Source organism: Lissotriton vulgaris, unplaced genomic scaffold (genome assembly GCF_964263255.1).
Source record: "Lissotriton vulgaris unplaced genomic scaffold, aLisVul1.2 SCAFFOLD_1444, whole genome shotgun sequence".
NCBI lineage: Eukaryota > Metazoa > Chordata > Amphibia > Caudata > Salamandridae > Lissotriton > Lissotriton vulgaris.
In genome coordinates, this window is record NW_028246333.1 from 63,960 (window position 1) to 83,746 (window position 19,787).

Consider the following 19,787-nt stretch of genomic DNA (forward strand, 5'->3'; position numbering starts at 1 on the left):
AACTGGCAAAATCCACTTCTACATCTTCTAAAAGAGTTCCAATATCTTAGTTCAAGCCCCCAGGAGTGAAATCAGCCCTAAGGAGGTCTTGTATCACCTTAGGACGCAGTTTAACACAATGGCAGATCCTACACACGCACTCACTGTTTGACATCACTGTTGAGGCGACCAATGAGAGAACAACAAATGACAGTTCATTAGTTAGGAAAACCCGTCCATTCCTTGTGGACCATCTGTGTTAAAAGAGTAATGCAACAGTGCCCATTATATGCGTTACCTTTTCTAAACGTCATGTTTCAGCAGCGTCACTTTAGATAAATGTTACTCGAGCAGCTTCTAAAAAGAGAAAGATAAAAATGCGTTACAACTTGCGACAACAAGGGGTTTCAGCGTGACCAAGCCGTCACGCTATCCAACTAAAGGCAGGATGTCAAGTAGGGCACGAGCCAGTCTGAAGAGAAGATGTTGTTTATCTTCCATCTAGGCTTCGTTGACAAAACATCCACACCACTATCTGTGAGTCATAATAATAATATTAATAATTCCGATTTCTAAAGCACGAATACACCACCCCTTAAGGTGTCAAGGCGCTAGCTTCCGTCGGGGAGATTAAGTGAGCTATTACCAAGAGTCACACGATGGTGAGCTGAGCTGCTGTCAGCGATCGAATTGTGACCCCTGCGCTCCAGAGTCAGCTACTCTGGCCGCTGAGCCACATCTCAACCTCACTAAACGTTTCATACACATTACATATGTTGCAAACATCACAAACTTAAGCCGATCTGTTAAGCAAGGAAAGATTACATGAATAAAGGAGTCCTTACTGCAGGAAGCCAGCCGCAGCAGCCCAGCAACAGCCCCAATATGTGCCGTCTACCTGGTGGGAGCAGAACAGACCAGCTCAGCAGCTGCCCCTACAGGCATAGTCTCCCATACGCATCCTTTCATGCAAACACCACTGTATGCAGGCGTAAGCCAGACTCGCAAGGCATCTGCCCCTGCGTTGCCAACTCTAGTAAGTGTGAATAAAAGATTACCCAAGCACGGAGCCCTACATGACAAGGCTCCTAGGTGGTGACAGGCTCGGCTTTTCCAGTGCCAGCATACCAAGGTGCCTCACTAGCAGCTGCGCAAACTAGCCGAGCACATCATACCAAGGCTTCCAGATTGGAGCTTCCTAGACGAGCCCTACATGCCCAGGCTCCTGCGTGGGTGCTGCATCCAGCAGAGTTTATGCCACAGTGGAACCCAGCAGTCTTCCCATGTAACTAAGGAAGCTTAGCGAACCTGCAAGTGGGCCTTCGGCACCATCAGAGCCATCCAGTACACCCAGACAATTAGAAATATGTTCCTTGTCCAACATAAGCCCCTAAAAGCAAGGTTTCCTGATACTGCCTCTATGTCAGCGGGTGCATAAGCTATTCGCACCCTTTACTACACCGAAAAACTAGAACATGATCTTCCTTGCAGGAGTTGACGCAGAGCACGGGCTGGTCCTGACCCTAACGTCATGGGCAATATCTCCCTCTAGGCCCACAACTGTATTGATCACAAAGGAAACCGTGCCACCTAGTACTGCCCAAACTGTTTACATCAAGATTAAAAGCCCTAAACCAGCCCTGAAGCGTTCGTGAACCATAAGCCCACCTCCAAGGAATCGTACACCTCTATCAGGCCAGTTTACCAGATCATACTGAGTCAGAGGCAGCGGGGCAACTGTAAATGGAACTAGATATCTCACTGAAAGGTCAAACATCTTTTTTTAATTAACTTTCAGAGCATACAGAGGGTAAACGTCCAAGGCTCATCCTTGGAGATTGATGAAGGTTTCGAAACCCAGTCTTCATTCGGCTTTTCTCTGTAAACTAACAGGCAGATACAGCTGTGCCGACACGCGTCGTATCAGAGGGACGTATTTCTGGTACATCACACAGAAATTCTGGAACATGCTCGCTTTGAACATCAGCACATGAGAAAAACAAGCTTTTCTTCAGAAAAGCTATAAAATTTTCCTTTTTAGGTCTCGCCTGACGTTGCAGCGCGAAGCACTGTCGCCAGCGAGACCTATTGTGGTTGTGTTTCCTTCCAAGTGGTACAGACCAGTGCACAAGCAGATTCTGGTCTGTGAACGCCCTTCCCAGAAACTGTGAACAGCAAGTCAGCCTCTCACCTCTCTCAATCGCGCGCGCACACACACAGCCACACTCATGCATGCACACACACACGCATGCATGCACACACACGCAGGCACACACACGCAGGCACACGCAGGCACACACCCCCCTACAACTAAGCTCCACCCGCCACACTCACCGGGCTCCAGGCTCCATCACGTGGGGCTTCCATCATTTGCATCGGCGGCCTCTGCTCCTACTAAGTGCCTACAGCGTTTCACAGCCTCCCCTGAGGCGGGACTTCCGCCTTCTGCCCTTCTCGTCCAGTCACTTTGTGGGCGCTGGCTTCCCGCAGAAGGCGGAAGTCCCGCCCCAGGGGAGGCAGTGAAACGCTGTAGGAGGCATTCGAGTGCTAGAGTCTCTTGTTACTGTTCTTGCCAACACTGGCAGCCATCATGTGAAAAGAAACAAGGGCAGTGTGACCGCCTGCTGTATGGTGATATATACTATAGTCATTTTTAACGCGCATATTTACGTGTTCTATAGGTCTGGTAGTATGTTAATGCGCAGGGTTATCACGTACGCCATCTAACCACCCATCGTTGTGGCCTATTTCCAGGAGAGCCATTCTGTAGACTGACAGCTCCCTAGGACACTCCCTGATTGGGAGACAGCAGAAACATGGATGTCACGCAATCATTTCCGCCCTGATCAATAAATGATTACGCGTGAATGCTGGCCCCGTATCAACCCTGCTTCTCCAAGGGAACCTGTATCTTTCTTCCTGCCGAACTTCCAAATGGGACTTTTACCGCCCCAAATCACATTTTGAAGTGCTTGGACTGGGCAGGCCTCCTCCAGTTGCAAGAGGGACAGAAGACGCAACCAAAGACGGTAAGTAGGGGGAGGGGGAAGCCATTGACACTGGTTAAATGATACGCATGTTGTCATTGTCCCCAATCAGCAGTATCCTGCAGTCGAGGCCCTGTGCGGCCTGATTGCCGCGCAGCTTTCCCTGTGGCATTTTGTACAGTCCTGCCTTCCTAAGAGCCATAAACTTTTCGAAAAGCATGTAATGCCCCTTATATCACCACCCAAGAGGCTAGTTACCGGCAGTGCAGCAGTTGCAGTGGCACGAAGGCATTGGGTGGCACTTTGGATCCCAATTATTGGGGTTTTGCAATACTATCGAGCAAGGAGGTTAATTGCTTTTTCAGTAGGTGCACTTGCACCAGGTTCCTTTGAACCTTGATAATTGCTGTATTTTACTACTCTAAGAGCAGGAACATTTTCCTTGCTTGTACCAGGGCCCCTGGCATCCTTGCTTCAATTGCGAGCAAGGGGCCAGAGAGACGCGTTCCCTTGCTTGCATCAGGGCTCCTCGCACACTTGTATGCTCCTGTCTTTAAGTCGTCTTTGCTACTTCCGTAAATACATTGTTAACTCAAGACTGTGCTTGCATGACAAGCTCCAAAATTCTGTCGCTTTTGGGAGTACACTGCGGAGGAAATAAAGGATCGATGGGTGTTAGGGGTGGACTTTGATGACCTTTTCTGGGTCCCTCGTGATATTGTCCTGTCTTGCAATTTGCACTCTGCTTCCGGACCCTCAGCCCAAGCCCTCCACTGGGTTCTTGTCTGTGCGTTTCTGTAGGAGTGGACCCTGAGATACTTGTGCGTGGCTGCTTTTTCAACCACATGCGGGCTCTGCTTGCAGACTCATGGAGTGGGCACCGGAGGCCAGCGTGGCCACGGTCTCTTGGCCAGTTGACTTTTCCCCTTTGGCTATATTTGTGGACCATTGGACGCTGCCTTACCTCTCCTGACATGCAAATGAGGGGGGAATGGGAGCGGCACGAGCACGCCTGTTATAGAGACAACTACTTTAAATGAAAACTTAAACAAGTTTAAGCTGTTGGAATTGTAAATGACAATGCCTTTTATGTATGTTTTAAAAAATAAATAAAAGGAATTGTTATTTGCAATGTCAATAGCTCAAACTCACGTAAATGCGAGACCTATTGCATTGCAAATGCTTGTTTAATAAGGTTCTCTGATTTTCTCTCTCCTTGTTTACAATATGATTTTAGCTCTAAGAAATCTATGGGTGTTACGAAGTGTTATAAATAAACAAACCATAAGTGCTAGAAATCAAACACATGCAACGATCGCTATTTATGGTATTATCTGTATTGCTTTCTTGTTTTAGAAAATGCTAATAAAAACATTTAAACATAAATAAATAAACCCAGATACAGTGAGTGGAGATGACGGAGGGGTTCAGAGACCTGCAAGCGGAAAGAGAAGGCAACTAAGAGAAAGGCTACCTCAATCTAATACGGTAACCAACCATCCTGCAGTATAGTCAGTCCAGGACACTTCATTCCCTTATGCACACTACAATCATGCTATCCATGCATCTATTGTACCCTGGGGCAAGCGGTGGGCGCAGATGGTCAGTAGGAAGGTTGTATTTAGCACAGTTACTCACAAAGTGCTTGAAGACAGATTATGGAGAGGGCACACCAGCTGAGTACTGGCATGGGGCAGGCCACCCAAGTGCAAGACAAACTTACAAAAAACAAGGCAGCTGACCAGCCCAGAAGCTTTCACGCTCCTATGGTAGCTGCAGCTCACCCACACTTCTCCCTCCAACAGCAGCAGACTACTCACGCAGCCCGGCACCAGCAGACCACTCAAGCACCCGCCTCCTACTAAGGTAACTCTCACACCTGAACCCAACTGCTGCCTTGTCCTACAGTAATTCTCACACTGACTCTCCTGTGCCTACACCTCACTCCTGCCTACTCCTCCAGCAAATCTCACACTGCTCCTCCTCTGCAAGCACCTCACTCCTGCCTCCTAACATTGAGCAGGCACCTCACTGATGCGTAAATGTAAAAAATTTAAATTGATACTTGTATAGCGCACTACTCACCCGCAAGGGTCTCAAGGCGCTTGTACGAATACCGCTGTGGAACCCATCCTGGCTTTCCCTGTGAGGCGTCCACTCCTGGGCACCCCCAAGGTGGAGGCCAGGCATCCTTAGCGTTGTGGGGGCCGTTGTGGAGATTAAGCAAGCTATTGGAGTGGGACTCCATGATTGGAATAGGCACCGAGGCGAGAATTATCAGGTCCGTGGAATTTTTGAGCCCAAGACCCGCCGAGGCAGGGAATTGAACCTTGGTCCCGGGCTAGACCTCTGCATCAGGGTCTGCCGCTCTAACCATTGAGCCACACTTCTCGACTAGTGGATGCATCCTTCATCAGCTCTCACACTGCTCCTCTAGTGGATGCACCTCTCTTCAGTCTCCTCCTCCTGTGCCTGCACCTAACTCCTGCCTCCTCCAGCTGCTCTCACATTGTTCCACCTGTAGCTGCACTTCACCCATGAACCTTCCTCCTTAAGCTCTCACACTGCTCCTCCTGTGCCTGCAACGCACTCCTGCCCCCTTGCGTTGTGATGGCACTTCACTGCTGTCTCCTCCAGCATCTCTCACACTTCTCTTCCAAGGCCTGCACCTAATTTCAGCCTCCATCCCACTCTCACCTGTGCCTTTCACAGTAGATGGAGCTCACCCCTGCCTCCTCCTGTAGGTGCAGCTCACCCCTGCCTCCTCCTGAAGGTGCAGCTCACCCCTGCCTCCTCCAGTAGGTGCAGCTCACCCCTGCCTCCTCCAGTAGGTGCAGCTCACCCCTGCCTCCTCCAGTAGGTGCAGCTCACCCCTGCCTCCTCCTGTAGGTGCAGCTCACCCCTGCTTCTTCCTGTAGGTGCAGCTCACCCCTGCCTCCTCCTGTAGGTGCAGCTCACCCCTGCCTCCTCCTGTAGGTGCAGCTCACCCCTGCCTCCTCCCGTAGGTGCAGCTCGCCCCTGCCTCCTCCCGTAGGTGCAGCTCGCCCCTGCCTGCTCAAGTAGTTGCAGCTTACCCCTGCCTGCTCAAGTAGTTGCAGCTCACTCCTGCCTCCTCCAGTAGTTGCAGCTCACCCCTGCCCCCTCCAGTAGTTGCAGCTCACCCCTGTCTCCTCCAGCAGCAGCTTACCCCTACCTCCTCCAGCAGCAGCTCACCCCTGCCTCCTCCTGTAGGTGCAGCTCACCCCTGCCTCCTCCAGTAGTTGCAGCTCACCCCTGCCCCCTCCAGTAGTTGCAGCTCACCCCTGCCTCCTCCAGCAGCAGCTTACCCCTACCTCCTCCAGCAGCAGCTCACCCCTGCCTCCTCCTGTAGGTGCAGCTCACCCCTTCCTCCTCCAGTAGTTGCAGCTCACCCCTGCCGCCTCCAGTAGGTGCAGCTCACCCCTGCCTCCCTTAGTAGGTGCAGCTCACTCCTGCCTCCTCCAGTAGTTGCAGCTCACTCCTGCCTCCTCCAGTAGTTGCAGCTCACCCCTGCCCCCTCCAGTAGTTGCAGCTCACCCCTGCCTCCTCCAGCAGCAGCTCACCCCTGCCTCCTCCAGCAGCAGCTCACCCCTGCCTCCTCCTGTAGGTGCAGCTCACCCCTTCCTCCTCCAGTAGTTGCAGCTCACCCCTGCCGCCTCCAGTAGGTGCAGCTCACCCCTGCCTCCCTTAGTAGGTGCAGCTCACCCCTGCCTCCTCCAGTAGTTGCAGCTCACTCCTGCCTCCTCCAGTAGTTGCAGCTCACCCCTGCCCCCTCCAGTAGTTGCAGCTCACCCCTGCCTCCTCCAGCAGCAGCTCACCCCTGCCTCCTCCAGCAGCAGCTCACCCCTGCCTCCTCCAGCAGCAGCTCACCCCTGCCTCCTCCTGTAGGTGCAGCTCACCCCTTCCTCCTCCAGTAGTTGCAGCTCACCCCTGCCGCCTCCAGTAGGTGCAGCTCACCCCTGCCTCCCTTAGTAGGTGCAGCTCACCCCTGCCTCCTCCAGTAGTTGCAGCTCACTCCTGCCTCCTCCAGTAGTTGCAGCTCACCCCTGCCCCCTCCAGTAGTTGCAGCTCACCCCGGCCTCCTCCAGCAGCAGCTCACCCCTGCCTCCTCCAGCAGCAGCTCACCCCTGCCTCCTCCTGTAGGTGCAGCTCACCCCGGCCTCCTCCAGCAGCAGCTCACCCCTGCCTCCTCCAGCAGCAGCTCACCCCTGCCTCCTCCTGTAGGTGCAGCTCACCCCTGCCTCCTCCAGCAGCAGCTCACTCCTTCCTCCTCCATTAGGAGCAGCTCACCCCTGCCTCCTCCAGCAGCACCTCACCCCTGCCTCCTCCAGCAGCAACTCACCCCTGCCTCCTCCAGCAGCAACTCACCCCTGCCTCCTCCAACAGCAGCTCACCCCTGCCTCCTCCAGCAGCAACTCACCCCTACCTCCTCCAGTAGGTGCAGCTCACCCCTGCCTGCTCAAGTAGTTGCAGCTCACTCCTGCCTCCTCCAGTAGTTGCAGCTCACCCCTGCCGCCTCCAGTAGTTGCAGCTCACCCCTGCCTCCTCAAGTAGGTGCAGCTCACCCCTGCCTCCTCCAGCAGCAGCTCACCCCTGCCTCCTCCAGCAGCAGCTCACCCCTGCCTCCTCCAGTAGCAGCTCAACCCTGCCTCCTCCAGTAAGTGCAGCTCAACCCTGCCTCCTCCCGTAGGTGCAGCTCACCCCTGCCTCCTCCAGCAGCAACTCACCCCTGCCTCCTCCAGTAGGTGCAGCTTACCCCTGCCTCCTCCAGCAGCAACTCACCCCTGCCTCCTCCAGTAGGTGCAGCTCACCACACCTCCTCCAGCAGCAGCTCTCATTTCACACACTGCTCTTCCAGTGGCTGCAGCTCTCACACTGCTCTTCCAGTGGCTGCAGCTCTCACACAGCTCTTCCAGTGGCTGCAGCTCTCACACTGCTCTTCCAGTGGCTGCAGCTCTCACACTGCTCTTCCAGTGGCTGCAGCTCTCACACAGGTCCCTCGGTGACTGCAGCTCTCACACAGCTCTTCCAGTGGATGCAGCTCACTCCTACCTCTCCCAGTGGGTGCAGCTCACCCACACCTCCTCCAGCAGCAGCTCTCACTTCACACACTGCTCTTCCAGTGGCTGCAGCTCTCACACTGCTCTTCCAGGGGCTGCAGCTCTCACACAGCTCTTCCAGTGGCTGCAGCTCTCACACTGCTCTTCCAGTGGCAGTAGCTCTCACACAGCTCTTCCAGTGGCTGCAGCTCTCACACAGCTCTTCCAGTGGCTGCAGCTCTCACACTGCCCCTCAGTGGCTGCAGCTCTCACACAGCTCCCCCAGTGGCTGCAGCTCTCACACAGCTCTCCCAGTGGCTGCAGCTCTCACACAGCTCCCCCAGTGGCTGCAGCTCTCACGCTGCTTTTCCAGTGGCTGCAGCTCTCACACTGCTCTTCCATTGGCTACAGCTCTCACACTGCTCTCCCAGTGGCTGCAGCTCTCACACAGCACTTCCAGTGGCTGCAGCTCCCACACAGCTCTTCCAGTGGCTGCAGCTCTCACACTGCTCCCCAGGTGGCTGCAGCTCTCACACTGCTCCCCCAGTGGCTGCAGCTCTCACACAGCTCTTCCAGTGGCTGCAGCTCTCCCACAGCTCTTCCAGTGGCTGTAGCTCTCACACAGCTCTTCCAGTGGCTGCAGCTCTCACATAGCTCTTCCAGAGGCTGCAGCTCTCACACTGCTCTCCCAGTGGCTGCAGCTCTCACACAGCTCTCCCAGTGGCTGCAGCTCTCACACAGCTCTCCCAGTGGCTGCAGCTCTCACACAGCTCTTCCAGTGGCTGCAGCTCTCACACAGCTCTTCCAGTGGCTGCAGCTCTCACACTGCTCTCCCAGTGGCTGCAGCTAGCACAATACTCCCCCTGTAGGTGCAGCTCACCCTTACCTCCTGCAGTTGGTGCCGCTCTCACACAGTTGTTGCAGCTCACTCCTAGTGCTGCCTCTGCTGCTTCCAAATGCCAACACAGCAGCAGGCAGAGCAGGGGAGTGAGGTGTCTAGTACAGTGCCTGGAGAGAATAGTGCAGGGATTTGAGGCCAGTATGCGCCGAGGGCGAGGGGGTTAATTCTGACACAGAGTCCCTGTGTCTGTACCTTGTTGTCACCACCTGCTGCAGCACACCTCCCCCGGGGGCCTCGAAGGGTCCTTGCGTTGGGCCGGTCCCGATCTATCATGGCCGCCCTGGTCCAGGTCCTTGCGCTTGGTTCTGCCCTTCACTGCGCACGCGCAGTGCACGCTGGCACGAACTTGGCGGCCATGTTGGAGCGGTGTCTGCAGTGTTTAGGCCAAACACCCCCTCCTCGTCTGTCCGCAGGCTTTAGACCACACACAGACGTAGACCATTCAAAGATGGCGCTAAGTGCACGGTTACACTGAAAGAACGAGAGCGCTGACCCATCCGATAGCTACACTGGTAGAGGGCGCTGGGCTGGAGTGACATCATCTTTAGAATCCTTCATTCTAGGACCCCGGGAGAGAGCTGGTTCAGTAGGGTGGGTACGGAGTCGGACGTGCTGGGGTGTTGCAGGAAGCAGTCCCATTCCAAGATGGCGCCGGAGTCGGCCGGAGGTGGACGCTGTTCTTGTTTTCATTTCCGGGGCGCACTTCCGGCTGCGGTGGGTGTACGTAGCTCTAGAGCAGGCGCCGGTGAAGCGGAGAGCAGAGGAGACGCGACCATGAGGGGCCTCCTGAGCGCCATCCCCACGCAGATGGTGGGTGAGAGGGACCCCACGGGGCGGGGGGGATGTGAGCGCCATCCCCATGCAGGTGGTGGTGCAGCTGGGGGGGGGGTTTCAGAGGGGCGGCCATGGGTGGGGGTTCTCCCCTAGTCCTGGGGATGGAGACTGGTGCAGACACCGGGGGAGGGGAGGGGAGGGGGGGGGAGCAGCATTGGCGGGCGAAGGAAGCAGCTGGGGGTGAGTTTGCGGTTAAAGCCTGAGTGGAAGCAGCTCTGGGGGGGTCAAGTACGGACTGGGTGCTGGAGAAGTCCCCCCTCCCCGAGAGGGAGGGGGCGAGCCAGTAGCTGGGGTTCCACCTCTGCCCGGTCCATGCTGAGGTGACCTCTCTCTCGGTTGGGGCGGCCTCGGATCAGCCATGCAGAGGGAGTCCTTCTGTTTGACTCCTTGAAGCAGCCGCATGAACCTGGCGAGAGCAGCACAGTGGAGCATTAAGGACCGTCCGCATTCTCAACCACCTGTAGTCTTGCCAGTGAAGCATCATTTGCAGAGACTAACAGGCCATTACAATAGTCCAGGCGACTTGGAACAAGTGCCTGGACAAGAGTTTTCCAAAAAGAGTCTGGTAATAAGGGGAAAACTCGGCGGAGTAGGCCTATTGTATGGAAACAGGCCCCAGCCATTTGGCTAGCATGCTCTTTCAGAGTAAATGCCTGATCCCTAGATTGGCTATATATGTTTTGTTTACATACGATAAATACAGTACATCAGATTACCCACCTAAATATGGATAGATGGGAGGGAACACAAACACTAAATCAGCCCTGAAAAAGTTGTAATTGAATGAAACATGTTGGCTTCAAGCAAGTTTTACAATAAATGAATTATCATTAAAGGAACTGTCCGATAGTAACAATGGACCATGTGCAACCATCAGGAGGAACTACATCTTATACATAGAATTTTGATTCTTTTGGAACTACTTGCCTTTCAGCTTGGTTGACCAATGAGAGTGCTCAGATAATTGTAAAAAAAAAATGTGTGTGTATATATATATATATATATATATTGAAAGCAAGCGGGCTTGCACAATGCTTAGTTGACACTGTCTTCTGCTTAGCTCTCCAGCCCGGTTATTTATCATACTTCTTAACCAGTATTGGGAACCCTGGTATAGAGTACTATATGAATTATTAGCCTGCACCAATGTTAATTTTTTTTACCGTACAAAAAAGCCCGTATAAGCTTTTTTAATTGATATATAAATTGCTTGTCTTTTTAACATGTTTTATCATATTTTTATGTATAGTCCTTGTTGAGAACTGCATTTTACACTTGTACTCTTTGGTGATGTCAAATATTTATTGTCTTTTATAATCAATGCGGTTGAAATAAAGACTAATAAATGTTTTTTTTAAAAACGTTAAACGTAAAAAATATATACAGACATATATGTACGTACATACATACGCAGCCTCAAAGGTCGCCAAAGCCTCTGCAATTATGGACGGGTGCTTCACCGCACAAGGGTGAACTCTCAGACTCAATTTCTGCTCCACACAACACAAAATCGCCAGCACGTAAAGGAGAGGATTCTCATCTCTCTTAATAAAGTTGGTGTGCAAACAGACGTGTTTCGGAAAATGCCTTTGTCAATGTGTGTATGTGTGTGTGTGTATATATATATATATATATATATATATATCTATATATATATATCCATAACGCAACAGTGCAACCAAAGGTTTAAACTCTATCTCCTGGCTGACCTTTGAATGAATCTGCCTCCGGTCTCTTCCTACCCTAAACCAGAAGGGTTAAACAGGGTCTTTCAAATACAGGCGTGACTGCAACCGCACAAACCGTGCTCAACCCATCACCCTCTGAAGGATGAAAGGCTAAGCTCACCCTTATGGGGCATAAAGTGTTCTGAAGAAAATAGTAACACTCTGGCTTTAACTGAAGCATAAACTGACTGTTCAAACATTATCCAGGTTTCCTCCACGGGGGGGGGGGGATCTGAACCGAACAGTCATCCTCCCATGAGAAGTTCTCCTTTATGTACCTTCTTTTTTAGGTTTCGCCTATTATCATTCGCTTGCGAATGTAATAGGCAAAAATTCAAGTGCTCGATTCGACTCGTCAAACCACTGCGGTTTTTCCACAGTGCATGCGAGTCACGTGACCACAAAAGCTGGTCACGTGACCACACAAGCACGCGCATCTCCCTAATCCGCCTGCCACACTTCTCCTCCCCTCGCACGCATTCCCGCCCCCCCCCCCCCCAACCAGGCTCTCCCGCCCCCATCCGGCTTCCCTCCACGCATCTCCCTAATCCGCCTGCCGTATGGAGGAAAAACATTCAAGCAAACAAAGACTTTCATTATACTATTATGCACTTTCAGAATTAAACTGATATGGACATAAAATGCAGTGATGGCTGGCTCATCGTGAATATTCTGTTGACCCGTATGCCCTTATCAACTAATAGAGACAACGAATTGCACTGCATACATCAAACTACCTCATCAGTGAGGAAAGATGTACATATTTGGTTCGAACACCTTCTACTATCGTTTTTCACATTTAGAAAAATCTCCATCCACTAAACAGGAATCTTTCGTAGTCTGCGAACTTTAGCCTTTTTTGTGAAATAGACTGGACACTTACTATGCCGCCTGCCACACTTCTCCCCTCGCTCGCATTCCCGCCCCCCCCACCAGGCTCTCCCGCCCCCATCCGGCTTCCCTCTGGCCATTTGCCAGCATTGCGAGTCCAAGTCTCAGCGAACGTGAACTTTTTTTAACAAATTATAAACATTGCCTTACTATGCCCTGTGGAACTGAAGTATGCAATTCCAAAGAAACTGTTGTCTCATTGTCGTCCTTACCATGTAATTTACAGTTTGGAAACATAAGTTACTATGAATTTTCCAACGTAAAACAATGCAGCTATGGGGGTTATTTTTTTTTTAAGAAACCAGTTTGCGTGTCAATTGCTCTATTGAGACACAAGAAATGCGAGAACTTTAACCCGATGGTGCAAAGAGCACTGATAGATGAGGGGATGTTATTACCCAGTAGCAGGAAACAATATCCCCCACAAAATTAAGTATTTTTTAGATAAATAAATAAAATCAGCATGCGTGCATAAAGTGTCCACTCCTGATCGCAATAGCTATTTGCAATTGAGATAACTATTTCAATGAAACATCCACAATTTAGAACGGTCCGAAACATCAAAATCATAGTGAAATGCCTAAAAAAAAAATGAACAGTTAACAAAACCGCTCTTCAGAATTGAACTTTGTTCAAAACGTTTTCTTCCAGATGTCACATGCAAAAGGTAATGAACCTCATGCAGGAAACATTTAAATATAGCAATGGTTAGTAGAATAAACAAGCACTGGCGTTGCCAATAGGTTTCGCATTTGTAAAGTTGGAGCTATTGGTTTTGTAAATGACATTTTATATTTATATATTGTTATTGACAATGCCAATAACAATATATAAATCTAAAAGGCCATTTACAAAACCAATAGCTCCAACTTTACAAATGCGAAACCTATTGGCAACGCCAGTGCTTGTTTTTACTGCACCACAACTTTCCTTGCAATGGGATCAGTGCCTTAAGCAGACACAGGATCCTGGAGGCACTCTGCGCAGCCTTCTAGATGAAAATCTTGCCACAAGCGAGACTCCAAAAAGCAAAGAGTTTTCTTTTCGCGAGCTGCCTGCTCAACAGCTGCCTCCACTGCCAGGAATGGCAAGGTCTCTGGGCCAGGCTGATTCTTGTTGTCCCATGAGACTAAGTGCATTGATCGTGTTTCATAGGGAACCACCGTCATGACTAAGTCAGGCGCCAGTTGCACATTCAGCTTTCGCCTTTGGGACCCCTCAACTAAGACTAACAGAGTTGGAAAGGAATACATGGAGCCAGTGTTCCCCACTAAAGCAAATGCTTAGCTTGAAAGGCTTCAAATGTTTATCAAATAATTGCTGCATGCCCAACGGATCAGCCTGAGCAGGACCTTTCGCTGCAGCTGCAAGACATTGAAGAAGAGGGAGATTGCTGATGCAAATTCTCCCTAAAACATCAAAACACTCTTTAAAATATACTTAAACCCTCTTACCTCAAGCGTCCAAGCTTAGCTATTAGCTAATTACAGGAGCGACAAAACAGGAAGTGGGATGCCTGGCTTCCTCCTTTATAGGATCATGGGAGGTGTGGCAGTAGAGCGAGAGACCACATTGGAGGGGTGGGAATTTTAAAATTCTGTCTTTTGTAAAACATCTGTACACAGGAGCAAATGTCCACTAGGCAAGTACTGGGGGCGAGAAAGACATATAAGAAGGTAATGCATGTTTTCGTCTAGTATCTCTTTCATCCATGTGTTTCTTTTCACCCAGGACTACAAGGGCCAGAAACTGGCGGAGCAGATATTTCAGGGGATCATCGTTGTCTCCGCAGTAAGTGGTGTTATGCTTCTGTTTTATGCAGTTTGGACTTTTTGTTCTGGATGCCAAATTTGAGTATCTTTCTTTTCTTGCAGGTGATTGGCTTTGTATATGGTTACATGATAGAGCAGTTTGGCTGGACTGTATATATAGTGATGGCTGGATTTGCCTTGTCATGTTTGGTAAGTCAGGAAGTACCATTGGTTTTAACACCTCTTCTGTTGTCTGAGCGCATCCCTCCTCTCTGTCACTTCCACAATAGATGAAGGTGTTTACTCCCTGGCACTGCACTCTAGCTATAAAATAACAGCAGCTACTTTCACCTGTGGGGTGAATATTGTCCCAGATAAGTTGTTGTGACCATCTTGTAAACATACACCTAAGGCAGATCTCTAGCACTTATGGACAGTCACCTTCTGAGTGATTGTCAGCTGGAAGGGTGGGTGAGCTTTGTTTCATGCATCAATCCCTGCCTAGTAAACATAAGGCTTATTCCACCAGGGAGAAGGCAGCTGCAGTCCTTTTAGGAGGAACAAACCAGTCCCAGAACATTTTTACTGACTGAGAACAGATGCTCTTGTGGGCCTGTGTTCTGTGTGGAATCTGCTTGTATAGTTATCCTTTAGTTAACCTCAATTTTCCTGTCCTCCCACCTTAGAGGTATGGTGTTGAGCTTGCTACTTAACTCTGTTTATGAATATTGCAATTGGAATTCAGTCTGATTAGATTGTTTCCCTAACGCCACACGCCGCCCCCCCCCCCCCCCCCCCCCCAACCAACCAAAAAATGTAATGTCCAGACTGACGTTGTTGTGCACAATGGGACAGCGCAGCTTCCATAATTGTTAAATCCTCAGTATGTCTGTCTCGCGAGGCAAGGTCCACGGAAACGCGCACCATTCCCTGCTTTCATTTTTGCTTTTAAAATTAATGTACATTTCAGAGGTGGTGTTTTCAATTAAATATACATTTTTTTCATACACTTTCCTTAAATTAAATTGTGAAAAAATAAGTGAAGGTCAGCAAAGCATTTTCTGGAAACTGTGCATGCAGGGAGATCCTACTGGTTGGGAGAGATGGGTAGCAGCAACCCCCATCCGAATCCCCGTACTGTCCCTACCCCACCTGTCTGTATGTGAGTGAAGCTGGCTATTGCCTCTAATCTGTGCATGTGAAGAAGCTTGTCCTGTTGTCCTTTCGCTATTCTGGGTGGGGGTGTGTGTGCGCATTTGTCTGGATTATGCGGCTGCTGCACGTTGTACCTGTGTGTAGAGCAAAGCTGACGGCGCCCCATTATGTGGTTGTATGGTGGGGGAGGAAACCTTACACTGCTGCTGACTGTCTCCATATAACTGTTGGGTTTGCTATTTCTGTATCTTGCTAAGGGTCTGAGCATGGTTTTATTTGGGTAAAGAAGGTAGATGTCTGCAGTGTGGTGCTTTGCTCTACAAATCTGACATTAAATGTGTTTTCTTCTTTCATAAGCTTACGCTTCCACCATGGCCTATGTATCGACGGAATCCCCTAAAATGGCTTCCTGCCCAAGACTGTGGAGCAGAAGAGAAGAAGTCTGTTGATAAAAAGTCTTCAAAGAAGCACAAATAATTGAGTTCTATAAAACTGTAGCCATTCCTTCATTAGCAGGAGAACCTAGTGGCTGCACGTTCAGGCAGAAATCCAACTCCACCGGCACTGAAGTGACACCGAGGGCGCTCTGCATTTTGTATCTGAAATGTTTACATTAAAATACGGTTGAGCCACATGTTTTCTTTGCTTTATAGCTGGCCAAACTGCCAGCATTTTCACCTGTAGGAGAAGGTAGTACAGTAGGGGCTGCAATCAGCCATTTGTAACTATCTGGCCACTGGCGGAATGTGGAGGGTAGGCCTTGCTTGTGAGCGTTTAGCCAGAAGAGAAACATTGACATTACGTGGGTGTGATGCTTTGCGACAGACGGCGTTTAGTGTTGGCAGCGTTAACAGCGCCACTGCTCTAGCTGGCCAGCTTCTCAGACCTCTGTGGGCGGGTGGATGTATTTAAGAGCACCTCTGCTGCTCCCTCAACACGACATGGAGCTGGATGTTCTGGTCCATGTACAAGAGTCTGGATTCGGGGGGCAGGGGAGGCTGGGGTTGCAGTTCCTTTACCCTGTGCTAGCTGGCATTAAATTCACAAATAATTATAGACATCCTGGAGCTCATCTTGGTCACCGCCTGCTCTAAAAATGTTGATCATTTTAAACATTTGTGTACCCTCCCACTACATGACAGAATAGTGCACAGTGTGTGAATCTAGCTGAGGATTCAGACTTCAGAAACAAAGAATTACATTCCATATTTACTTTCGTGTTTTCAAGCTCTTTCACCTTTGAAAGGCCATAACGTGTTTTTTATTTTAACAAATAAGTTTAATTATACCATTCAATATCATGTGCCCCTTAACAAAAAGTGTGAGAATTCTTTTTAGCATCAAAACTAATTCAACGCTTAATGTTTTGTTCCCTCCTTAGCTGTGTTCTGCCAAAAGTTTCATTTTAGAAGCGCTATTTAAATGCTTGCCGTTTAAATTAAATCACATGAGGTCAAAGTGCTTGTTGATATTTTTTTAATGATTATTATTTTACTAAATCAGACATTCGTCATTGTCAAGGTATTCATGCAGCCCTACGCCAGTGGGTTGTGGGTACGCAACATAATAATTCTAAAAATGTATACCTAATTAGATTTTTCGAGGTTTCACAGAAACCTTATTTTCTAATGGCACAGAGCATACATATGTGGTCCCACAATTAAGAAAACAGATACTATTTTTACAGAATTACACTGTCCTATGTCACACGCAAATGTTCTTTTGAAAAAGAAATGCTTTGTTGGCCAGACTCTTGTACTCTGCGTATAAAGTGTAATGTTAGTCGTGGTCCCCACAGAACAGGATGGGCGCAGCATCTACTGCAGCTCCAGGGATTCAGGACACCACGACAAATGCTCCTCTCCTGGGGAGTCCAGCAGGGTCCACCTCTGTTGCTGATACTCATGGATGTTCTATTACCTCAATGGCCCATCTGCTCCACTCTCATGATATAGGGTTTAACATGCGTGTGTTAAACTCCTAGACCATTTTAAAGCTACAAGTAGGATTTCGGAGCAATAGAATGCTACTGAGTGCAAGATTCAAGTTCACTACGAAAAAAACCACCACCATAACCACGCTTTACATAACATGGCTCGCAGATGTGGCTTACTGCTCTTCCATCGGCACCACACTCAGCCCCCTCAAGACTTTTCACTCTCATCACCTCAACCCAATTGCCCTCTAGTCTGTGGCTGACCTTAGGACTGCCGAATATCACTCCGAACATTTAGCTCTCCGATGGACAGACTAGCCCTCTGCTCTGGCCTGATCAGGTCAGCTGGCAGTATCTCTGCTCCCAGAATGCAGACTTCTAGCAGCTCTTCCAGTTACATCTCCGTTGTGAAGCAGCTGTGTTCATCTGGTGTTGCTGGTGTTAACACCGTTAGCTCATCCCGTGATAAAATCTGCAATATTTCCCTGCTCTCTGGAAGATGCTATACGGCATTCTTCTGCAGACTGCTTTGCCTGTTATCTCTCACTTCTCCCCCCCCCCTCTGTCGACTGAGTCTGCCCTGCCATTATTCCCAAAAAGCTGGCCTGCCTCTGGATCCCTGCCCTCGTTGTATCCTTGGCTTTGACCGCTGTCAGCCCTTTGCTTAGATCTCTCCAGTCTTTTGCTCACGAATGCCTCAGGCCCGGATATATGACAAGAAGCATTGTTCTCTCTGTTGATAAATACAACTTGATACTGACCCTTTATAGATTAGTTTGAGAACAATGGAGAGGTGCACTCCCAAGTTAGTATAACATCAATAAAGAAGCTCGATCCGTGTCTTTGGTGCAAAAAATATGTAAATCTTTACTTCAAACAATCTATAGGATTTGCTCAAAGCATCAGCCAACGCGTTTCGTTCAAAGGTTCAACTTCGTCAGGGCAAGTGTAGCAAAAAGGTGACTTTGGTGAGTGTTGTACTTGTGTTGCACGGTTCTAAGGGCCCAATCCAGCCTGGACCCTGGTCTGGAATACAATCTGGTAATGTCGATCTGTGGACTGCTTGCGTTGCGAAGGCCTCCTTGATAAGGGCCTGTTTGGTATACCTGCAGTCACTCTCCAAGGCGTCTCGGCTCATGGCAATGTGTTCCTTTATAGATTAGTACTTTTCTTCCCTGCATAAATTTGGGGAAAGCAAGTTTATCAATACATTGGCATCTTTATCATATTTTCTGGTTTTCGACCACCTTGCCACACTGAGACTGCTGCTGTAGTTGTCTGTGATGACATAGAATTGTCTTGGATCAGGGCTGCTCTGCCATCCTGATGAGCGTAGACAGCTGTGGCAAGAGGTATTCATCACTCCTTTTTCCTTCCTTCAGTATGCTGTTATATTCCAGAGTTAGGGCCATTAGGTGAGGCAGCTCATTCATTGCATTGTCCTAGAAAATAACATTTCAACAGTGACCTTTTGCACACATTTGCATCCACGATAGTGTTGGATTAGTTTCTCTGAAACTACCTTCTTTAGACATCCAGCTTCACAAACGATTATCATTATGTCTTGAACGTCATGTACAAGGCCTCTCTGCGCACTAGTTACAAAAGTCCTGTCTTCATCCATGGGGCGACCGTAATATTACGCATCCATAACATCACTAATCTAGCGCGCACATCGCAAAGGCTGCTTTTTATTATAAAGAATAGGCATCCTGATAGATTGGGAGAGGAAGCACTTCTGCTGACACTGAACGTCTGCATGCTGAGGAACCACCACACACAGGGCTGACATTCCATGACAGGTGTCCAACTTGTGACCACGACAGGGTCCTTCACTCTATCCAATCAGGTAATGCGGTTGGATCGTCCCTTGGGGGGATTCTTTGCTTTACACCCAGGCACTCTCTAGGTATACTTAGTGTAGGGTCCGCATCGTAGGAGTACATTGGATTACTATTTTGCATGTATTAATTGCTTCAGCGGCATGGTAGAAATGTATCTACTGTTTACCCTCTTGGTGCTTGTAATCTCCTTTATTTGCTTCTATCTACTAATCATTGCAGCACATGTATTTTATACAAGAATAGCGTTGGTTCAATAAATATATTGAAAATGTGTGCGTTCTGTATACCTGTCTGAGAGAAAGCAAGCATGAGTGACAGAGTAAAAGATTCTGCACGGTTTCCACGATCACGGAGTGTTCAGGGTTGTCATGTTCAGTGGTTGCCAGAAATTGTTCGCTCGCTGGTAGATCAGGGGGGCTTACCGTGGCACTGTGAGCTAGCTGTTCTGTAGGCCAACATATTCTGCGATGGTGGCTGGAACCAGTCTAGGCACCAAGCCCTTAGTTTAAACAATGCACAGATTATTAGGAACTACACAAAAATGCATGCTCTTGTTTGGCTATCCAATTTTCTGTCTCACAGAGCTTGGTGAGTCACCTTCCACCTTTTTGCTCCTACCTGTCACCCGTAGAGTTCATCATGGCTCATGCTGGAGTTCTCCTGTTGAACAAGTTACTTACCTTCGGTAGTACCTTATCTGGTGGAGACCAGATCTAGCCGCAGAT

General features: G+C 49.3%; 2 protein-coding genes across 3 annotated transcripts in view; one reads left to right on the forward strand and one right to left on the reverse strand.

The window, feature by feature from the left end:
- Window positions 1-9,201, reverse strand: part of LOC147665978 (glycosyltransferase 8 domain-containing protein 1-like) — a 64,520-nt gene extending 55,319 nt beyond the window's left edge. The window contains exons 1-2 of one of the 2 annotated variants that reach the window (XM_086949350.1): window positions 8,910-9,201; window positions 278-336 (exon numbers count right to left, since the gene is read on the reverse strand). In XM_086949350.1, the coding sequence (XP_086805476.1) occupies window positions 278-293 (16 nt within the window). In that variant the 5' untranslated portion in view covers window positions 294-336; window positions 8,910-9,201. The remainder of the gene's footprint in view (window positions 1-277; window positions 337-8,909) is intronic. The other variant, XM_086949351.1, reaches the window with a different exon arrangement.
- A 163-nt stretch (window positions 9,202-9,364) lies between these two features.
- On the forward strand, window positions 9,365-19,333 carry LOC147665979 (signal peptidase complex subunit 1-like). Its single transcript, XM_086949352.1, has 4 exons — window positions 9,365-9,734; window positions 14,108-14,167; window positions 14,251-14,337; window positions 15,640-19,333. The coding sequence occupies exons 1-4, from the start codon at window positions 9,570-9,572 to the stop codon at window positions 15,757-15,759; spliced, it is 432 nt and encodes a 143-aa protein (XP_086805478.1). The 5' UTR covers window positions 9,365-9,569; the 3' UTR covers window positions 15,760-19,333.
- The last annotated feature ends 454 nt before the right edge of the window (window positions 19,334-19,787 follow it).